Source organism: Cotesia glomerata, linkage group LG2 (genome assembly GCF_020080835.1).
Source record: "Cotesia glomerata isolate CgM1 linkage group LG2, MPM_Cglom_v2.3, whole genome shotgun sequence".
NCBI lineage: Eukaryota > Metazoa > Arthropoda > Insecta > Hymenoptera > Braconidae > Cotesia > Cotesia glomerata.
The window spans coordinates 16,788,656-16,808,619 of NC_058159.1; the positions used below are offsets into that span (position 1 = coordinate 16,788,656).

At 34.8% G+C, this 19,964-nt stretch overlaps 3 protein-coding genes across 4 annotated transcripts; 2 read left to right on the forward strand and 1 right to left on the reverse strand.

Annotated features, from left to right (window-relative positions):
• Positions 1 to 4,493: 4,493 nt before the first annotated feature.
• Positions 4,494 to 8,841, forward strand: LOC123258870. 2 transcript variants are annotated; one of them, XM_044719128.1, is made up of 3 exons: positions 4,494 to 5,121; positions 5,329 to 5,385; positions 5,941 to 8,841. In XM_044719128.1, exons 1-3 carry the CDS (start codon positions 4,935 to 4,937, stop codon positions 7,659 to 7,661), a joined length of 1,965 nt encoding a protein of 654 aa, XP_044575063.1. In that variant the 5' UTR covers positions 4,494 to 4,934; the 3' UTR covers positions 7,662 to 8,841. The 2 variants fall into 2 exon arrangements, with proteins under 2 accessions (XP_044575063.1, XP_044575064.1); XM_044719129.1 differs by lacking the exons at positions 4,494 to 5,121; positions 5,329 to 5,385 and adding an exon at positions 5,722 to 5,759.
• Positions 8,842 to 9,091: 250 nt separating this feature from the next.
• LOC123258879 (ATP-dependent DNA helicase pfh1-like) lies at positions 9,092 to 10,672 on the forward strand. The gene is made up of 2 exons (XM_044719143.1): positions 9,092 to 9,347; positions 9,414 to 10,672. The coding sequence occupies exons 1-2, from the start codon at positions 9,178 to 9,180 to the stop codon at positions 10,177 to 10,179; spliced, it is 936 nt and encodes a 311-aa protein (XP_044575078.1). The 5' UTR covers positions 9,092 to 9,177; the 3' UTR covers positions 10,180 to 10,672.
• Positions 10,673 to 18,622: 7,950 nt separating this feature from the next.
• On the reverse strand, positions 18,623 to 19,552 carry LOC123258888. The gene is made up of 2 exons (XM_044719154.1): positions 19,088 to 19,552; positions 18,623 to 18,912 (listed from the first exon to the last, which is right to left on the reverse strand). Exons 1-2 carry the CDS (start codon positions 19,464 to 19,466, stop codon positions 18,623 to 18,625), a joined length of 669 nt encoding a protein of 222 aa, XP_044575089.1. The 5' UTR covers positions 19,467 to 19,552.
• Positions 19,553 to 19,964: the final 412 nt, after the last annotated feature.

Genomic DNA, 19,964 nt, shown 5'->3' on the forward strand with positions numbered 1-19,964 from the left:
GAAGCAGTTGTCGATCCACTATTAGCAGACAATCAGTACGGATTTCGAAAACGACGATCAACCCTGGACGCAATCAACCTGGTTGTCGGTATAGCCAAAGACGCAATCGCCGGTACCAGATGGAAGGGTGGAACGAAGAAATATTGTCTGGTGGCAACCCTAGACATCAAAAATGCCTTCAACTCCGCCAACTGGGATCGCATCATGCAAGCCCTTCAAGAGATGAACGTATCAGGATACCTACGAAGGATAGTCGCTAGCTACTTCACAGATAGAGTCCTGAGATATGACACGAAGAATGGTCCAAAGGAGTATGATGTTACTGGAGGTGTACCGCAGGGTTCTGTTCTCGGTCCACTTCTCTGGAATGTCATGTACAACGGATTGCTGAGACTGAAACTATCAAGAAACGTCAAACTGGTAGCGTACGCGGACGACGTAGCCGTAGTAATAGTCGCCAAGCATCTTGATGAGATAAAACATATGTTCGCTATCACCTTTGAGCGAATTAACCAGTGGATGGACACAGTAAATTTACAACTGGCTAAACAGAAGACCGAGGCTGTACTTATCACTAGCAGAAAAGTGGTGGAAACGATCAACCTAAACGTCGGAGACCAAGAAATCACATCCCAACCATTCATTCGATATCTGGGAGTGATGCTCGATGCCCGACTTAACTTTAAACAGCAAGTTGAACACGTGACCACCAAAGCATCAGCAGTAGTAGCCAACCTAGTACGATTGATGCCCAACATCGGTGGCCCGAAGCAGACAAGGAGGTCATTGCTATCATCAGTAGTTACATCGGTCCTCACATATGGTATATCCATTTGGGCCGACGCACTTGAGATCCAAGAATCATGGAGGAAAGCATGTCCAGTTTACCGACTGAGCGCGCTAAGAGTAGCCAGCGCCTTTCGAACAATATCAGAGGAAGCAGTGTGTGTCATTTCCGGAACTTTGCCGCTCAGAGTCCTAGCTGAGGAAAGGCGTAACCTTTACCAACGAAAGAGGACAACCGCACAAAGTGCCGAGGAACTCAGAGCTAAAGAACGGCAGAACAGCATCGCGCGATGGCAATCGCAGTGGGACGCCGCGACAACAGGGAGATGGACACACCGTCTCATACCAAGGATTGACGTTTGGCTTAACCGGAATCACGGCGAGGCCAACTACTATCTGACCCAGATGTTGTCAGGACACGGCTGTTTCCGGGAGTACCTTTATCGCTTTAAGCACGATGATTGCCCAGAGTGTCCGTATTGCCCAAGAGTTGCTGAAAATGCGGAGCACGTTTTCTTTGAGTGCCCTCGTTTTAACCCACAGCGTGATGAGTTAGAGAAGATCCTGAACAAGAAAATCACACCAGAGTCAATAGTAGAAGAAATGCTGTCATCCGAAGCTGCCTGGAACGCCACAAGCACGTTTACTACCGAAGTGCTTACAGAGCTGCGTTCCATTGAAAGAAAAAGGGCAAATGACAGAAACTAGAAGGAAGGAAAAATAACACCTTAGCCACCAGAAGGAATAGCGGTAGCTGGATCCTCCCCTCACGAAGTAATGCCTGACGGCGGTTTCCATGAGGGATTAGAGGAAAGAAGAAAAGGGGTTTAGGGTTTAGTGGGTAGGGGCGTTAGCGTCGAGTTTTAGTATGACACTGCGTCGAGTCGCCACATATCCAGGCCGAACAGCTATGCCTGGAATCCGTAAGAAAGATTCCCCCCCCCCTAAGATAAAAAAAAAAAAAAAAAAACACACACACACACACACACACACACACACACAAAAAGAAGAATATCTCAGCGTGGTTATCGGCGGCATGACTCAGCGGAACTAGTTGCAGAATACAAGAAAGCTCGTCGAGACTTAAACAAAGCCATCAAGGATAGCAAGAAGAACTGCTGGAAAGAGCTAATCAACGAGGCGGACAAAGACTTGTGGGGCAGACCTTACAAGGTGGTCATGGCAAACTTGAAATACCAGCCAATGCCGTCTCCTACGTGTCCTCAACTCCTACAGAAGATCGTGACTGCACTGTTTCCACGACAGCGCGTTTTCAACTACCTGTTGACACAAGACGAACTGAATGATATCCCACCTGTGACGAAAGAAGAACTGATGGAAGCTTGTAACCGCGTCGGGAATAATAAAGCGCCGGGATTGGACGGAATCCCTAATATTGCCTTGAAAACATCTATTAAAGCAGCGCCAGCGTTATTCCTCGATGTCTACAACATCTGCTTGAAGGAAGGGATTTTTCCTCGGAAGTGGAAACAACAACGGCTGGTACTACTTCCTAAAGGAAAAAAGCCGCCGGAAGAACTGTCATCTTATCGTCCACTCTGCATGTTGGATACAGCCGGTAAGATACTCGAACGTATAATTCACCAAAGGATAGAAGCAGTTGTCGATCATCTATTAGCAGACAATCAGTACGGATTTCGAAAAGGACGATCAACCCTGGACGCAATCAACCTGGTTGTCGGTATAGCCAAAGACGCAATCGCCGGTACCAGATGGAAGGGTGGAACGAAGAAATATTGTCTGGTGGCAACCCTAGACATCAAAAATGCCTTCAACTCCGCCAACTGGGATCGCATCATGCAATCTCTTCAAGAGATGAACGTACCAGGATATCTACGAAGGATAGTCGCTAGCTACTTCACGAATAGAGTCCTTAGATATGACACGAAGAATGGTCCAAAGGAGTATGATGTTACTGGAGGCGTCCCGCAGGGTTCTGTTCTCGGTCCACTTCTCTGGAATATCATGTACAACGGATTGCTGAGACTGAAACTACCAAGAAATGTCAAACTGGTAGCGTACGCGGACGACGTAGCCGTAGTAATCGTCGCCAAGCATATTGATGAGATAAATCATATGTTCACGATCACCTTTGAGCGAATTAACCAGTGGATGGACACAGTAAACCTACAACTGGCTAAACAGAAGACCGAGGCTGTACTTATCACTAGCAGAAAAGTGGTGGAAACGATCAATTTAAACGTCGGAGACCAAGAAATCACATCCCAACCATTCATTCGATATCTGGGAGTGATGCTCGATTCCCGACTTAACTTCAAACAACAAGTTGAACACGTGACCGCCAAAGCATCAGCAGTAGTGGCTAACCTAGTACGATTGATGCCCAACATCGGTGGCCTGAAGCAGACAAGGAGGTTATTGCTATCATCAGTAGTTACATCGGTCCTCACGTATGGTATATCCATTTGGTCCGACGCACTTGAGACCCAAGAATCATGGAGGAAAGCATGTCCGGTTTACCGACTGAGCGCGCTAAGAGTAGCCAGCGCCTTCCGAACAATATCAGAGGAAGCAGTGTGCGTCATTTCTGGAACTCTGCCGCTTAGAGTCTTAGCTAAAGAAAGACGGGCCCTTTACCATCGAAAGAGGTCAACTACACTGAGCGCTGAAGAACTAAGAACAGAAGAACGGCAGCACAGCATCTCGCGATGGCAACTTGAGTGGGACGCCGCAGCAAAAGGAAGATGGACACACCGCCTCATACCAAAGATCGACGTTTGGCTGAGCCGAAACCATGGTGAAGTCAACTATTACCTAACGCAGATGTTGTCAGGACATGGGTGCTTTCGAGAGTATCTGCACCGCTTTAAGCACGACGATTCTCCGGAGTGCCCGTCTTGTCCAGGGGTTATTGAGGACACAAGGCACGTTTTCTTTGTGTGTCCACGTTTCGATCCTCAGCGTGAGGAGTTAGAGAGGATCCTGAACTGGAGAATCCAACCAGAGACAATAGTAGATGCAATGTTGTCGAATCAAACTGCTTGGAACGCTACAAGCACTTTTGCCACAGAAGTGCTTACAGAGCTGCGTTCCATTGAAAGAAAAAGAGCAAATGACAGAAACTAGAAGGAAGGAAAAATAACACCTTAGCCACCAGAAGGAATAGCGGTAGCTGGATCCTCCCCTCACGAAGTAATGCCTGACGGCGGTTTCCATGAGGGATTAGAGGAAAGAAGAAAAGGGGTTTAGGGTTTAGTGGGTAGGGGCGTTAGGGTCGAGTTTTAGTATGACACTGCGTCGAGTCACCACATATCCAGGCCAAACAACTATGCCTGGAATCCGTAAAGGGATTCCCCCCCCCCTAAGAGAGGAAAAAAAAAACATACAGACATAGTGACACCCTCGCGAGGATAGTCAGGAAAGCTTCCGGTAACTTTCAAACGTCGAGATCTGGTGAAATCTCGATTTTTGCAAAACGGGGTAAAACCAATAACTTCCCGATTTTTTAAAAACTTCGATTTTCTTAGCGGGAAGTTAAAAAAGCCAATTGTAGCTCTCAGTATCTAGTTTTTAAAAATAAATTCTAAAATAAAAAAAAAAAAAACATTTTTTTTTCGAGAAATTATTCAAGAAAACCACCGAAAAAAAATTTTCGAAATTTTTTTGCGTTTTTCACTTCCCGCTAAGAAAATTGAAAATTTTCAGAAATCGGGAAGTTATTGAAGTGAAACTTCTTTAGAATCGTTGTGATTTCAAACCGGATGCAACGAAAAAACGACAGGTAAGAGACACAAATACAAAAATGTGTAGGATGAAGCCAGGGGAAAGAATGAGACAGAAATATACATACAATTTGTATATTATCGGTCTCTCCTCTTTGTTCCATACTTCGTAGCGTCCCCACTCCCGTCTTCTAAGCATAGTCGCCTGTAATTTGTGAGCCAGAGCGAGAGAGCAGATGTCAGTGTGTATGTATATTGCACACTGTTTAATACGTGCTTGTATTTGAGCATTTAACGTGTGTAGTGCATGTGAAAACTACGTGAGCTTACTGTACACTGTATGCGGCTGCGTATTACAGCGTTTTAGTAAGATAGCGTGGTGTGTTATTATTTAACTGTTTGTGAGTATTTTTATATCTTGTACTAAATAATAAATTTTATAAAATGCCGAAAACTAATGCCGAAATGTGTCGTCAATATCGACGCAAAAAAAATGAAATTAAAATGAAAAAAAATTCAGCAAAAAGTTCAACAGAACGTAGTCGCGAGTTTCGTGCACGTAAAAAACAATTATTGAACAATCAAAATAGATGTTCAGATATAAGTGTCAATGTGACTGATGTAATAAATGGTAAGTGTAAATATTTTTTAATCCTGTTTTAAGTATAAACTAATATATCAATGTTTTTCAATCAATAAATTTGATTTTTATTTTAAACTGATCATGGATTATATATATATATATATATATATATATATATATATATATATATATATATATATATATAACCTCAATACATCATGTGTCTAACCTTATTTATTTTTTTTTCTGTTTTAGACCACTCTCAGCAACAAAATAGTGTTCCAACGGGATATAATTTAGTAAATAATGATTGTAAGTACTAATAATTAATACTAACTTTCATCATTTAATGTTAAATAATTTAAAGAAATTTTTCAATTTAATAATAATTTTAATGAAAAAACTTAAAAACTTAAAAATTTAATTTAAAAACATGTACCTAATTTACAATTCATGATTTAAAATATTAAAAAAAATTTAATTTAATTTAAACTTATATTCAATAATTCAATAATTCTTAAATTAACAAAATGATTTAATATTTAGATTTATAGGAAAAAAAAAACAATTTTAAGACGGATGAATATTTTTGAATGGTAAAATAAATTGTAAAAAAATTCAAAATTAAAATGATATTAAAAAAAAATAATTTAATTTTAAACTAAAGAGTGGATAATTTTTAAATGGTACATATAATTTAATAACCATATTTGAAAATAATCATTATCTTAAAATGAGTTTTTAAAATTAATTTTATATACATTTTTCGAATTTACGATGTAAAAAATTTTAGTTTTTTAAGGAATTGATTCTCAATACACAGTCGATAGATAACTCGTTACATACTTTGAATTGTTTTTTTTTCAGATAACCCTCCAGTAGATGTACAGCCAGAAATTCCATACTCACGGTTTCGTCGAAATAAGTTTGCTCATAAAGAATTTAACGACAAGTTTTTAAACAATATGTTTGGTCATAAGTGCTCCGTTTGTGATCGATTGTGGTTTAAGTTAGATTTAAAATCACCACGTGCTGAAGATGAACAATTATTAAGGGTAATAGTTGAAAATTACAATACAGTTGAAGATATTTTACTGTGCAACACGTGTTACCAAGCAATTGGGAGGAAAGTGATTCCTATAATGTCTACTTATAACGGTTTTAAATATGAAAAAATACCTGAGGTTTTACCACCGCTTGACTTAATTTCGGAAAGACTTGTCTCACCACGAGTTCCATTTATGCAAATTCGACGGTTACGACATGTTCATGGGCAATATGGAATTTATGGACAAATCATTAATGTACCAGTCGAGGTAAACAATATGGTAAAACTCTTACCCCGTAATGTCGATGATGATTACTGTATTAACGTACACATTAAAAGAAAAATAATACATAGATCAAGCTATTTAATGGGACTAGTTAATAAAAGGACAATTCGTGCATGGCTTCAGTATTTGCTTCAAACTCCACTTTATTTATTTTACGATATTAAAATTGATGAAAGCTTCTTCAACAATAATAGTAATAATGAAATCGATCTAGAAGAAATGAGTGAAGATATACCGGTCGAAGAGAGTCTAACAGCACAACAGAAAACTCTACTTTGGAATGAAGATATGTATTTACGGATCGCTCCTGGAGAATATAATATTCCCAAAAGTATAATTTTTGATGAACATGCCGAAGAACTTTCTTTCCCATCGATTTATTTGGGTCATTTCCGAAAATTCAGAGAGGGAGTAAATGCAACACCGTTCGCAATAGCAACTAGCGAATTACGAAGATCAGATCGGCGTGGAGTTACTCCACATCATTTATTATATCTAGCAATGAAAATTATGAGGTTAAGAGTTCGTGACTCGCTTACGATTGCATTTAAACATGTGGGAAAAAATACTAATATTACACGGCAGCAAGTTGAGTCAGCTGACTACATTAATAATTGTATCGAAAGTAATTTAGCTTTTCTGCGCTCAATACCAAATTCAGTATGGTATTGGAGCGATCGAAAAAGAGATCTTTTTGCGATGATTCGGCAACTAGGAAAACCTACGATGTTTCTTACTTTGAGTGCCAATGAAATCGGATGGACCAATTTAATACAATTATTGTACAAATTAAAAAATAACGGTACTGAAATTTCAGCTGAACAAGCTGCGTCACTGGATTACATATCTAAGACTACACTAGTGAATGAAGATGCTGTGACCTGTGCTATCTATTTTAATAAAATAGTCAATATATTGATAACTATTCTCCAATCAAAGAAGAACAGCCCATTTGGAAATTATTATGTTGTCGACTATTTTAAACGAATTGAATTTCAGCATCGTGGTAGTCCTCATGCACATATTTTATTGTGGCTGAATGACGCTCCATCAGATCCTCTTGGTACAAACTATCAAGATACTGTAATGATGATTGATCAATTGATATCAATTTCTTCATCAGAAGCTTCTGGACATATTCGCTTGCAAAGTCACAAACATACCTTTACCTGTTATAAAAAGTACATGCCAATCAACCTCAGAAATGCCGATTTGATGCTCCATTTATGCCATGTAAATCCACTACAATATTAAAACCAATGCAGAAAGATCATCCAGGATATGCTGATTACGCTAAGCGGTATAAACAAATACAAATTAATCTTGAGAACAATGATTACGAGAATATTGAAATGTTTTATGCACAAAATCATATAACTTCTGATAATGATTATTTTCATATTCTTGAAGCTGGAATTACCAGACCTAAAGTATTTTTGAAGCGACAACCTAAAGAAAAATGGCACAACCCTTTCAATCCTTTTATTCTCAATGTCTTACAATCAAATACAGATATGCAATTTATTATCGAAGAATACTCATGTGCAGCGTATGTTGTTGAATATGTCAATAAAACTAATAGGGGTATAAGTAATTTACAAAGACAAATTCATGAAATCATGGATGAAAACCCTGAGTTTGATATAGTAGAAATAACTAGAAAAATGAGTGTTAATATGCTCAACACCGTTGAATTAACAAGCCAGGAAGCAGCGTGGTACCTTCTTCGTGAACCTATGTCTAGAAGTTCAGTCTCCATAGTTTATATTCCCACCGTTTGGCCTATTGAACGACAGCGTATTAGACGAACACAAAAAGAATTAGATGAATTAAATATCGATGAAGATTCAACAAGTATTTGGAAGGAAAACTGGTTTGATAAATACGAGAAGCGGCCACAAGAAATGGAAGAATTATCACTTGCACAATTCGTTGCTAATTTTACTAAAAATTCGCAAGGTGATTATATTCGTCGAAAGCAACAACGCATCATTCGTTATAGGAATTATGACATAGCCTCAGATATAAATGAGTATAAAAGAGAAATGGTGACTTTGCATATCCCATTTCGGAATGAAGAATTCGAGATTCTTGAAGAGATGAAATTTATTAGGATTTACGACGAAAATGAAAATCAAATTCTGGAGCGACGTAAAGAGTTTGAATCTGACTTAGACATTAATAAAACTATAGAGCTATGCCGAAAACTATGTCGCGAAAATGAAGAAGCAGACGATGACGATGAGATTCATGATATTGCCACTAGATTTCCAGAAATTAATCCATTCCAAACGCTATATGACAATCCGAATTCGGATGTAAACAGTGATTTACGTCTCGCAACCCTAAATAAACTTGGTGCCATTGCAAAACGGAAAGAAAATTTAATGCCTAACGACCAATATTATGAGCTGATGAAAATGGCAAACCAAAACAAAAGGAACTTTTGATGCACGTCATTTACAATCTTCAGTTGGAAGATCCTCCTCCGCTGCAAATATTTTTACAGGACCAGCTGGATGTGGTAAAACATTTGTTATTAAATTATTAATGGAAATTTATAATCGATATTCTGAAAGTGATGGGTTTTGTAATGCTTATATCGCTTGTGCTTCTACTGGTAAAGCTGCTGTGGCTATCAATGGGACAACAGTACACACTGCACTGAAGATAAGTCTTTTCAAAGTTGCTTCCTTTATCAATTGAAGTAGCCCAACAATATAGATCACTTTTTAAATATGTTCGTGTATTGATTATCGATGAAATTAGTATGATTGGAGCCGAGTTGTTGTCCCAAATAGATTCAAGGTTAAAGCAAATCACCGGTAATTTTGAAGTCCATTTTGGTGGATTAGATATAATTTTGATTGGTGATCTACGTCAACTACCGCCAGTTCGTGCTACCCCAATTTACAAACAAATAAAACGACAAATAGCAGGTTCAACACTATGGCGAGGGTTGAAATTTTTCGAACTAAACGAAGTTATGCGACAAGCTAATCAAAGTTTTGCAACAATATTAACAAAAATTGGTAATGGACAGTTGTTAGATCAGGAAGAGCTAGATTTAATTGAGTCACGGATTTACTCTGAAGAAGAAGCTGAGAGACTTTGTCCAGACGGTATACGATTGTTTTTTAATAATCATTCAGTTGCTGAATACAACAATAAAATTTTGAATTCTATAGAAGAAAAAGTGAATTCAGAGGCAACTGATATATATATTGGATGTAGAAATGTTGAACAGCAAACTTCTATGCGTCAAAAATTACATAAAATGTCAACTATTGATACAGGAGGTTTGCCATATCAAATTACATTGGTTTTGAACAAACCATACATGATAACAACTAACATCGATGTATCAGATGGATTAGCAAATGGTGCGACGGGAAAATTAATTTTCATTGAATATAATGACAAAGGAGAGATAGGTCGTTTATGGCTAGAATTTCCAGAATCTCCAAAAATCGGAGAAAAATTGAGAAGAAAGGCAGCGGCATCAATTCAAAAAAATAATCTTCATCCACTGGCAGTACCAATAGATCGCAGAACATCATCTATACCACTAGTACCTAATAAAACCGTTATTGTAAAACGTAATCATTTCCCATTAGTCTCTGCATGTGCAATGACGATTCACAAGTCCCAGGGAGCTACTTTTGGTGAGATTGTATATGAATATGATAAATCACACGTTCAACAACTCCTGTACGTCGCATTATCACGAGTTACATCAATAAACGGCTTATATCTCGTTTCAAAGAAATGATAAAAAATTTTACCATGGCCGAAGAGCGTCAGTATCTACAATTGATCTACAACATGAATTTCGAAGGCTGAACTTGAATCGACTTGAGACAATTACAAATGTTTTATATGATTTCTTAAATAAAAGAAAAGGGATGTCACTGTTTACCTTTAACTGTCAAAGCTTACGAGCTCATGTACAAGATCTGCAACATGACAATATAGTGTCATCGTCAAATTTTTAATTCTTTCGGAGACATGGATGAATAATGAAGATATTGTAGACATTCCAAATTTTAATATTGTTGTTAATTACAAAAGACCACGTACGAGGGCAGGCGGAGTAGCAATTTATCACAACGTAAATGATGGAGCCCGTGTTGTTACGCCACAAATGGATCTCAATGCACAACAGCTAGAATCATTGTCTGTTCAGCTTTCGAAAGTTGGAGAAATATGTGCCTGTGAGAGCAGAAATGACCAAGGAGATTTAATTTTGATCGTAGCAATTTACATCTTTTCCCAACCAATCAATAAAATCAGTTATTGAATTTAGACATGAAAATTTGATCAAATATACCACAGAGGGATCGCAAATAGTCAAAAGAATTATGATAAAATTCCGATGATTTTAAGTGGGGATTTTAACATAAATTTTGCATCAGATACAGCGCTTCCTTTGATTGAGTTTCTCGATACAACATTTTATTTAAAAATGTGTAACAATCGCACTCAATCAACTACAAGATCAAAAACGGTAATAGATGCAGTGTTCCAAAGATATATCAACCAAATTGAAACTAAAATATTTGTATCGTATTTTAGTTATCATAAGCCTCTTGTATCATTTGTTGAAACTGAAAATATGGAACTTGAGTAATAGATTATGTAACATATGTTAAATAAAATATAAAATATCTTTTAAAATTAATCAAAATACTTTCATTTTTGAACAATTAAACTTTGTAATTATCCTACCCTTGTTATAAATATTCATCTCATTCTTTTGTCGATTCACTGAAGTTTCACTTCTATCGTGTGTGAATCGCACACACACCTTTTTTTTTTTTTACCCCGTTTTCCGAAAATCGAGTTTTCAACGGATGTTGACGTTTTGAGGTCCTAGGAAGCTTCCCTGAATGTTTCCACGATGATGTCCGTATGTCTGTATGTATGTGTGTGTGTGTATGTGTGTATGTATGTACGTATGTGTGTGTGTGTGTGTGTGTATGTATGTACGTATGTGTGTGTGTGTGTATGTATGTATGTGACCCTCTTATAACTTTTGAACAGCTTGACAGATTTCAACGCGGTTGGCGCCATTCGAAAGGGCTTGGCCAAACTTAGATTTTGTTTATAATTTGGACCGATTCAGACCGATATATTTTGAGAAATCTTAAAAAAACTATAAAAAAAATTTTTTTCTAATGTGGTTTTTTTGAAATAACTTTTAAACCGCTGGACCGATTGACTCTAAAATCTAATTAGCTCTTAAGGTCAAAAAACCACGTTTATCACCGCAAACCCTGTCAAAATCAGTTGATTTGTTCGTGAGTTATCGTTGTCGAAAGAAAACCGAAAAATGTGAATTTTCGGAATTACTTCGAAATTAGTGGCTCGATTAATTCAAACTTAATGATCCTTCATGGGGCTTTAAAAACTGCGTCGAATGCCGTCAACCACGTGAAAATCGGTTTATTAACTCAAAAGTTATTGCCGTTTAAAAATTCAAAAAATTGTGTATTGTCAAACTGTTATTAGAGTTTTGCACGAAGAGCTCGAAGAGCTCAAAAATGTAATGTGTAATTTTGTGCGCTTAAGTGCAAAATGAGCGGGAAGTTGCAGGGATGGCCTTTAGGGTCATCAGTGATCCTAATTTTTTTTTAGCCTATGGAGTTCAAAAAAATTATTTTGACTCAACTTCTATATTGACCATATAACTCGTTTATTTAGCTATAATTTGTTTCTGAAAAGACCTCGATACGAGCATTTCTCGTTGAGATATCGGTATTTGAATGGAAAGATTCATTTTTCCTTCAATTTTGCATCAGTGACTTGCTAAATTTGAAAAAAAAGAAAGAAAAAACAAAATTGAAATTTTTTGAAAAAAAATTAGGAAAACGGTTGACCCTGAAGGCCATCCCTGCAACTTCCCGCTCATTCCATACCTAGCCGCTTAATTTGCACTTATGAGGTTTTTAAGCTTTTCGAGCTCAAAAATACAGTTTATGTGTTATTTTGAGCTCTTTGAACTCAAAGAGATAGCTTTTCTATGCTTTTGAGCTCTTCGAGCTCAAAAATTTTATTAAAGTTCGATGAAACACGATTTTTTTAATTTTCAAACTGTTATAACTTTTGAATGAATCAACCGATTTTCACGCGGTTGGCGGCGATCGATGTAGATTTTGAGCTCTATAAATAATTTAAAACAAAAAAATAGATCTAGTGAAACATTTCGGAGTTATTACAAAAAAACACTTTTCTCGATTTTTTTCGACAACGATATCTCAAAAACGCATTAACCGATTCTGACGCTTTTAGTGGCAATCAATGCGGGTTTTCAAGGTTAAGAGCTGATTAGTTTTTGAGGTCGATCGGTTCAGCCAATTCAGAAATATTTTAAATAATGAAAAAATAATGAAAAAAAAAAAAAAGCGTGGAACGCTTCACGTAATAATTACCGTAACTACTATTCTTTCCCGATTCACATCATTATTTATATTTGTTTTTTTTTTATATTTTTTTTCACTTTTTTGCAATTTCACGACATCTACTCCGAATTGGTTCTTACAGGAAATCTAAGTTTGGCGAAGACCTTTCGAATGACACCAACTGCGATCAAATCGGTCAAGCCGTTCAGAAGTTATAAGAGGTATACACACAAACACACACACACACACACACACACACACACACACACATCCATTCAGACGTACGGACATCATCGTAAAAATAGTCAGGAAAGCTTCTTAAGGCTTCAAAACGTTGAGATCTGTTGAAACCTCGATTTTTGCAAAACAAGGTAAAACCAATAACTTCCCGATCTTTCGAAAATCTTCGATTTTCTTAGCGGGAAGTTAAAAATTCGAAAATTTTAGAAAAAATTTTTTTTTTAATTGGCTAAAAATGGAAGAAATGTAGTGACTTATTTTCTCATTAATTTCGTTTTCCGAACTTCAATTTTGCTAATCGCGAATTTTTTTATAATGCATAGGCGGCATTTATCCGTGACAAGTTCCTTAGTTAGTGACTTTGGTGGAAGAAGGGCACACTTATCGACAAGTCGCGGATTGTCTGGGAAATTGTAGAAAAGGAGAATCGGTGAGAAAATAAGTCGCTACATTTTTTTAATTTTTATCCAATTAAAAAAAAAAATTTAGAAAAAAAAAATTATTTTCAAAAGTTTTTGAATTTTTTTTCGAAAAATTTTTAATTTGTTTTGTTTTTTTTTTCTGAAATTTACCAGGAGCAAAAATTTTGAACCTTTAATTTTTTCTAAAATTCAATCGAGTGGGACAAAACAGTTGGCTGGATCAAATTGATACTTCGTAGGGTTTTCGTGGGTATATTGAACTGTAAAAGGCACACTTAACATTAGTGGTTTCCAAGATATTTTTGATTAGGTGCTTGATTTTCCAAAAAACTACGAAAAGAACTTTTTTTGTTGCTTTTTTAAATTCATGTAATAATTAAAAAAAAATAGCTAATTCTTGGAGAGAATTTATTCAAGTTTTCGAAACCCACCTCGAATTTTCTTTACGATTATTAGTTGCTGCGGTTCAGCAGGAAGTCGATAGACCCAGGTGGGTCATGTCACTGATTCCTCCGTGAAGTACTTTTTAAAATTGAATTTATAACTTTTTGAAATTACTTTTAATTTACCTACCCTCAGGTAGGTGATGAATAAAGAGCCTGAACACTGGCTAGCGCTCCAGGTGATTTCACCAGGGTGGAACAGCTAATAAGCGCTCACACCCTGGGGTAATAGTTATGATATTTAGAGGATGGGATACCTGAACACTGGCTGGCGCTCCAGGTAAAGGAACCAGGGCGGAACGCTGATAAGCGTTCTCAACCCTGGGTTATGGTTTTAATGAGTTTTCATTTTAAATGATTGACAATTAATAAAATTTATTAATAAAGAATCGGCAGACTGCTCCAGAAGAAGTCTGAAGACAGAATGCATGTATATAATTATTAAAAAGAGTTTATATAATAATATTTTAGCAACGTTGCATCTCAAGTTACCCTATGAGAACATCAACGCAGTCCAAATCCCACACCGTAGACTGTTTAGTCTACTGGGCTGCGTTGACGTTCGAGAAATCTATCTTGATGTATTTCCGTTACGGAATACCTTGAGTAATGATTAATTATTTCAAATATTAATTTATAAAATTTAAAATAAATTTAACATTTGCGAGAACGTAACAATCATCATCAATATCGTCATTAATATCATCATCAAAATCGTTATCAAAATCATCATTAATATCATCACCAGTAGAGTGGGCCAAAAAAAGTGACTATTTTTTTTTGTTTAGTTACAGTGAAAATATTGTTTGAAATGACGAATAAAAAATTCTGTTAAAATTTGAGCTCTTAAAATTAATATTAAGCGGTGCCAGATTGCAATTTTTTATTTCCCATTTAAATAATATGGCAAAAAATTTTTTTTGTGTTTAAAATTTAATTACTCAGCATCTAATTTACGGATCGCAAAGATTCAATCTTATTTTTACAGGAAATTAGACGATCTACAAAAAAGGACTCTCATAATTTTTCGCTTATTCGACTCGGGTCGAAGTTATTTAAAGTTAAATTTTAACCTTAAATAGTTTATTTGCGATTTCACAATATTTTTAATTTTGACTTGAAAAGTATTGTTCGAAAATGAAAAAAAATATTTTACCTCATGAAGTACACGTCACATTTTCTGAAAGAATGTCGAATTTCTTTTTTAATTATTGATTGCAAATAATAAACATTTTTTTACGCTTTAGTTATGGGTGGGTGGGGTACGACGGCCTCCTTAAGTTGGTTATTTCTTTTTGTGGTTTTGAACTAAGAAATTTGTTTATTTTCTCTCTATTTCGAATAAATCAGTCGAAATTTTGTAGAAAATAGAAAAAAAATTTTATTTTTCTGGGGCACAACGGCCCCCTTCCCAAAAAAAGCATAGAAAAAAATTTTTCTTATTTTAGAGATATTATAACTAGAAATAGTATTAAATCATCTTGATGTGATTTTCTAAGTATCGATAATTTATATTTCATATTTTATTTAAAATTTAATTTTTCTGAACGTTTTTAAAAAATTGCTATAAATTTTATTGTTAAGCTGTTAATTAGTTTTAAGTAGATAATAATTAATAATACACTTGTCACAAAAATTAAGGGATATAAGAAAAATTCTAAATTTTTGGGCAATTTTTAACGAGCTGTAACTCCGAGAAAAATGATCATACAGCAAGAACCAACAAAAACAAATTGTAACTCCGCGTGTCTACAGTAAAATCCTTTTATATTTGACTCGTCTGTCCAGGACCTTCTTCTATATTTGACTCGTCTTGACGTCCCCACTATTGCAACACTTACGTCTCTTATGCGCAGGTCTGCGTGATCAACTGCGTAGTCCACAAAAACAGTACGTAAACAACTATCTCGAACCTAACCTTAAAATTCACATAGAATTATATCAATGCTAAAAAATGTTAAGTAATGTAAAAGATTGTAAGGTTAGTTGAAATATTAAATATATTAAAAATATATTGAAAATATACTTTAAATAAATGATACCGAAATTAACAGACATCTGTCAATTTTTTCGATTTTTATAACAATTAAATTATTGTGAAAAAATTTTAATAAAAAAATTCCATATTTAGAAATTTAAAAAAAAATTACGAGTGATAATATCTTAAAAATACTTTTTTTCTATAATTTATTTTTAATAAAAATTAAAAAAATTGTTAGATGTCTGCTGATTTCAGTATCATTTAAATCAATGTTTTTTAATCACATAACAATTTTTTTAAAATTCATTTTTTATCTAATGTAAAAATTTTGTATTTACAGGAAAATTAAAACAATTTGTCAATACAACAGCGGCTTAATATTTTTCAACAATTAAACGCTGGGGAAACAGCTAAATCATTAGCTGTTAAATTTAAAGTGTCGAAACAAGCTATTTCGTGAATAAAAAAAAAATCACTATAATATTAAAAAAGCCAAAGAAGTTTTGTCAAACTGTGATGGTGATATTCGTAAAAAACGTTACAAGAAACAAGAGGAAAATCTTTTGGACCAAAAGTTCATGAAGTGGTTCACTCAGCGTCGAAGCATGGGTCGTCCTGTTACTAGCAAAATTTTGTAGAAACAAGCTTTCTTATTCAATAAGCGTTTAAATGGAAAAGAAAATTTTGTAGCTAGCGATGGATAGCTCGACATATTAAAAGAGAGATATGGATTAAAAAATAAAAATATTCACGGTGAAAAGTTGTTTGTGCATCTCGAAGGCAGTAAAAATTTTAAAGAAAAAATGAACAACTTACGGGAAGTGATAGGAATAAGCCTTTACTGCATTTACAGTTGTGATGAAACAGGCTTATATTGGAAATTGATGCCAAATAAAACTTTAGTCGGAAGAAAAGAATCTCAAGCTGAAGGCTTCAAGAAACCAAAAAATCGAGTAACTGTGATGGCTTGCACAAATGCGTCAGGTACTCATAAAATTTCCTTGCTTATCCCTGATTCAGAAAAATGATTTGAAATGATTACCTTCATTTTAATTGTATATCTATATTAGGGTGGGTCAAAAAAATCGAATAATTTTTTTTTGACTTTATACTCTGAAAAATAGGTTCGTAGACACCTAAAAAGAATTCTCTCAAAGTATGAGCTCTTAATTATAACGGGAAGGTCCTCCGCTTTGCGGGTTTCTATTTTTTTCGAATAATCAGATAAAAAAATTTATATCTCGCTTCCAACTGCTTGGAAAAATATTCCGTGGCATAGACTTTGTAAGAAATTGAACGCTCTACAAAAAAGGTCTCTTATGATTTTTTCAAAAACCTAACCGATTAAAAGATATTTCTAGTTGAAGTTTGGCTATTTTAAGGAAAATATTCGTTTTTATTATGAATTTTATAAGTCGATGAAAAAAAATTATTTCGGATTGCGGAACTCATGATTTTGTAGGAAATTTACTGTTCTACAAAAATGGTCTCTTATGATTTTTTGATTAAGTGAAGCCGTTACGAGATATTCATCGTCAAACATTAACGAATATCAATATTTCCAGTTTTTGATCAATAATTCGATAAATTTTAATTTAAACTATGAGTTTCAGGAAAATTTACATAAATTTGAGTTTCGATCGATAAAGAAATGTTATAAACAATTTTTTTAATATTGTTTTCAGTCTTGAGCTTGTTTGATTGCATTAAAACAAGAAATTCGAGCATTTTTTTCGACATATAGCCGATGATTAGTTTAATTTGAAGTGAATGACATATTTCTTTGTCAAATTTAATATGAAAAGTATTGAATCAAGTGAGAAACAACCAGTATTTAACTTTTTTATAGATAAATTTTTTATTGAATTATCAATTGCAATATAATTGTCTATATTTTTAACATAACAGTACGCTATTACTATAAATAATTTCTTTTATTACAATTTGGGAATGTTTTTTGATGTTCTTTGACAACTTGCAATAAGTACTGGAATTGTTCTTCATTTTTTGTCAAGCATTGATTATATTCACTGACTAATGCAACAGCTCGCTCTGCTGAATCATTGACAACTTTTAGTTGTTGAAAGTATTCTTTATTTTCGAGATAACTCTCATTAGTAGGCCATAATTCAACATCGACATCAAAGAAAGTCATACGGTAGATCGAAGATTTTGAAAAGATTTAATGACTTTTAGACACAAAGTCACTCAGAGTTCTCTGCGCCAATGAATTTAAATCTTTTTTAGCAATTACAAATCTTTTAGCTTTAGAATCTGTACCTTCACGAGTATTAACAGCTTCAACAATACTTTTTTTTACTTCTAATGGAACGCCATCGTCAAACAGTGATAAAATGGCAAGTTCATCGCTCAAATACCATAAGTGCGAAATCATTTTTTCACACGTAGCTGAAGAAATCAAAGGATTGATATGCTTGTACTCCAATAAATTTTTCATAAACTGCAAGTCATGATAAGCAGCAGTTGTTGCAGAAGTTGATGAAAACCAAGCTTTTAAATACAATGTGACTATAAAAATACAGAAATGACGAAGACCATGCAATTCTTTCTGAGAGAGTTTGAATTCATCTCTGAATAGATACATTTTCAAACTATAAATGGCCTTAGCCATCCATCTAGCATGATGAACAGCACCAGGACGTTTGAAAGAAATCTTTTCTTGAGGCATTTCTCCAAGGAAATTTTTATAATTTAAATCACAGTTAAATCATACCTGTAAAGATTTCGTAATAAAACTAGAGATTTCATCTTTTTTATTCGAAATGATATCAGCAACAACAGCATCTTCAACACCAGATTTATAATTAGTTATATCTATATCATCCCAAAATTTTTTAAACCTTCCAAACATCTGTACATTTGGCCCAGATGACACAGGCCAAAATACTTCAAATGCGCCCCTTAATACGATCTCAAAAATGTGATGACGACATGATAACCAGATCAACTCTCTTCCCAAAATCCTTTCAATTTCCTTACATGTACCGTTGTGAATTCCTGTAGAACAATAATAGATGACTATCGTTAAATTTAGTATTTAAGAAAAATCAATGGTTATATTTCAAATCCAAACGAGTAAACGATTAATACATTTTGATAGTAAAATTCAGTAAGAAATAGAAATTAAACTAGAATGACAACAATAAAATATTTTTTGTAATTGATTGATTACCTGTATTAACAGCCGTAGTGTCAAAACACATCGCCTTGACATACTTAATAATACCCCATTCACTCAATGTTGATGAAATGGCGGATGTTTGATTAACTGCCGTCCCAGAATTCATTTTTGGAACTCCAAGTAATTGTTCAGTACCATACGCAGTTAAAAGAACCGGTAGTCGTTCCACAGATTTGGATTCAATTAGATCATTCAGCATTTTACCATCCCAATGCACTACGTATTTATCGTGTGTTTTAAAATTGTCTTTTAATCCTTGAGCAATGTCTTTTCTTTGAACCATACGAGCTCGTTGGATGGACCTATAGCTGAGCGTTGTATCTTCAATTTTTATACCAACAGCTGATAAAACCGGAGCAATAATGAACATCGCGTTTCTACTGCTGACATTAGCTCTGTCAAGTGCAGAAACGACTTCAGGAGTTAAGACATTTATTTTTGCTCGTTTTGTCGGAATTGGGGTTCATACTCCAAATCAGATCCAGAATTTGTAGTTCCACTTAATGTATGCGTCGAGAATGATTCTGATTTTCCACTTAAAACAATCCCATGACTGGTAGACGGTTGATTCAAGTCTGTAATAAGAGTTTATTTTTAAATTAAACAGACAAAATTTCCAGCACTTATTCATTATGATGAGAAGCAATTAAACATGAGTACCAGAAACCGTCGAGTCAAATGTCATACGTAGGAATACTGATATTTATAATGCAAGTAAAGTATAAAAATGATATTCTCATTGTTTATAATAAATATAAAGGAAGTTTTACACTCCTACCTGAATTTATAACAATTATTTATCTCAGATACTTACTGCTTTCATCTATTTCCATCATATCTGTAGTTGAGTTTGACGCAGGTACAATAT

What these genes read in the sequence shown, in the direction of transcription:
- LOC123258870 (XM_044719128.1), top strand. Translation starts at nt 4,935, where the DNA reads ATGCCGAAAACTAATGCCGAAATGTGTCGTCAATATCGACGCAAAAAA. An exon ending in TGTGACTGATGTAATAAATG is followed by an intron (nt 5,122 to 5,328) that starts GTAAGTGTAAAT and finishes TTTCTGTTTTAG; the next exon opens with ACCACTCTCAGCAACAAAAT. An exon ending in TAATTTAGTAAATAATGATT is followed by an intron (nt 5,386 to 5,940) that starts GTAAGTACTAAT and finishes TTTTTTTTTCAG; the next exon opens with ATAACCCTCCAGTAGATGTA.
- LOC123258879 (XM_044719143.1), top strand. Translation starts at nt 9,178, where the DNA reads ATGATTGGAGCCGAGTTGTTGTCCCAAATAGATTCAAGGTTAAAGCAA. An exon ending in ATAAAACGACAAATAGCAGG is followed by an intron (nt 9,348 to 9,413) that starts TTCAACACTATG and finishes AGCTAATCAAAG; the next exon opens with TTTTGCAACAATATTAACAA.
- LOC123258888 (XM_044719154.1), bottom strand. Translation starts at nt 19,466, where the DNA reads ATGTTCATTATTGCTCCGGTTTTATCAGCTGTTGGTATAAAAATTGAA. An exon ending in CACTACGGCTGTTAATACAG is followed by an intron (nt 18,913 to 19,087) that starts GTAATCAATCAA and finishes ATTGTTCTACAG; the next exon opens with GAATTCACAACGGTACATGT.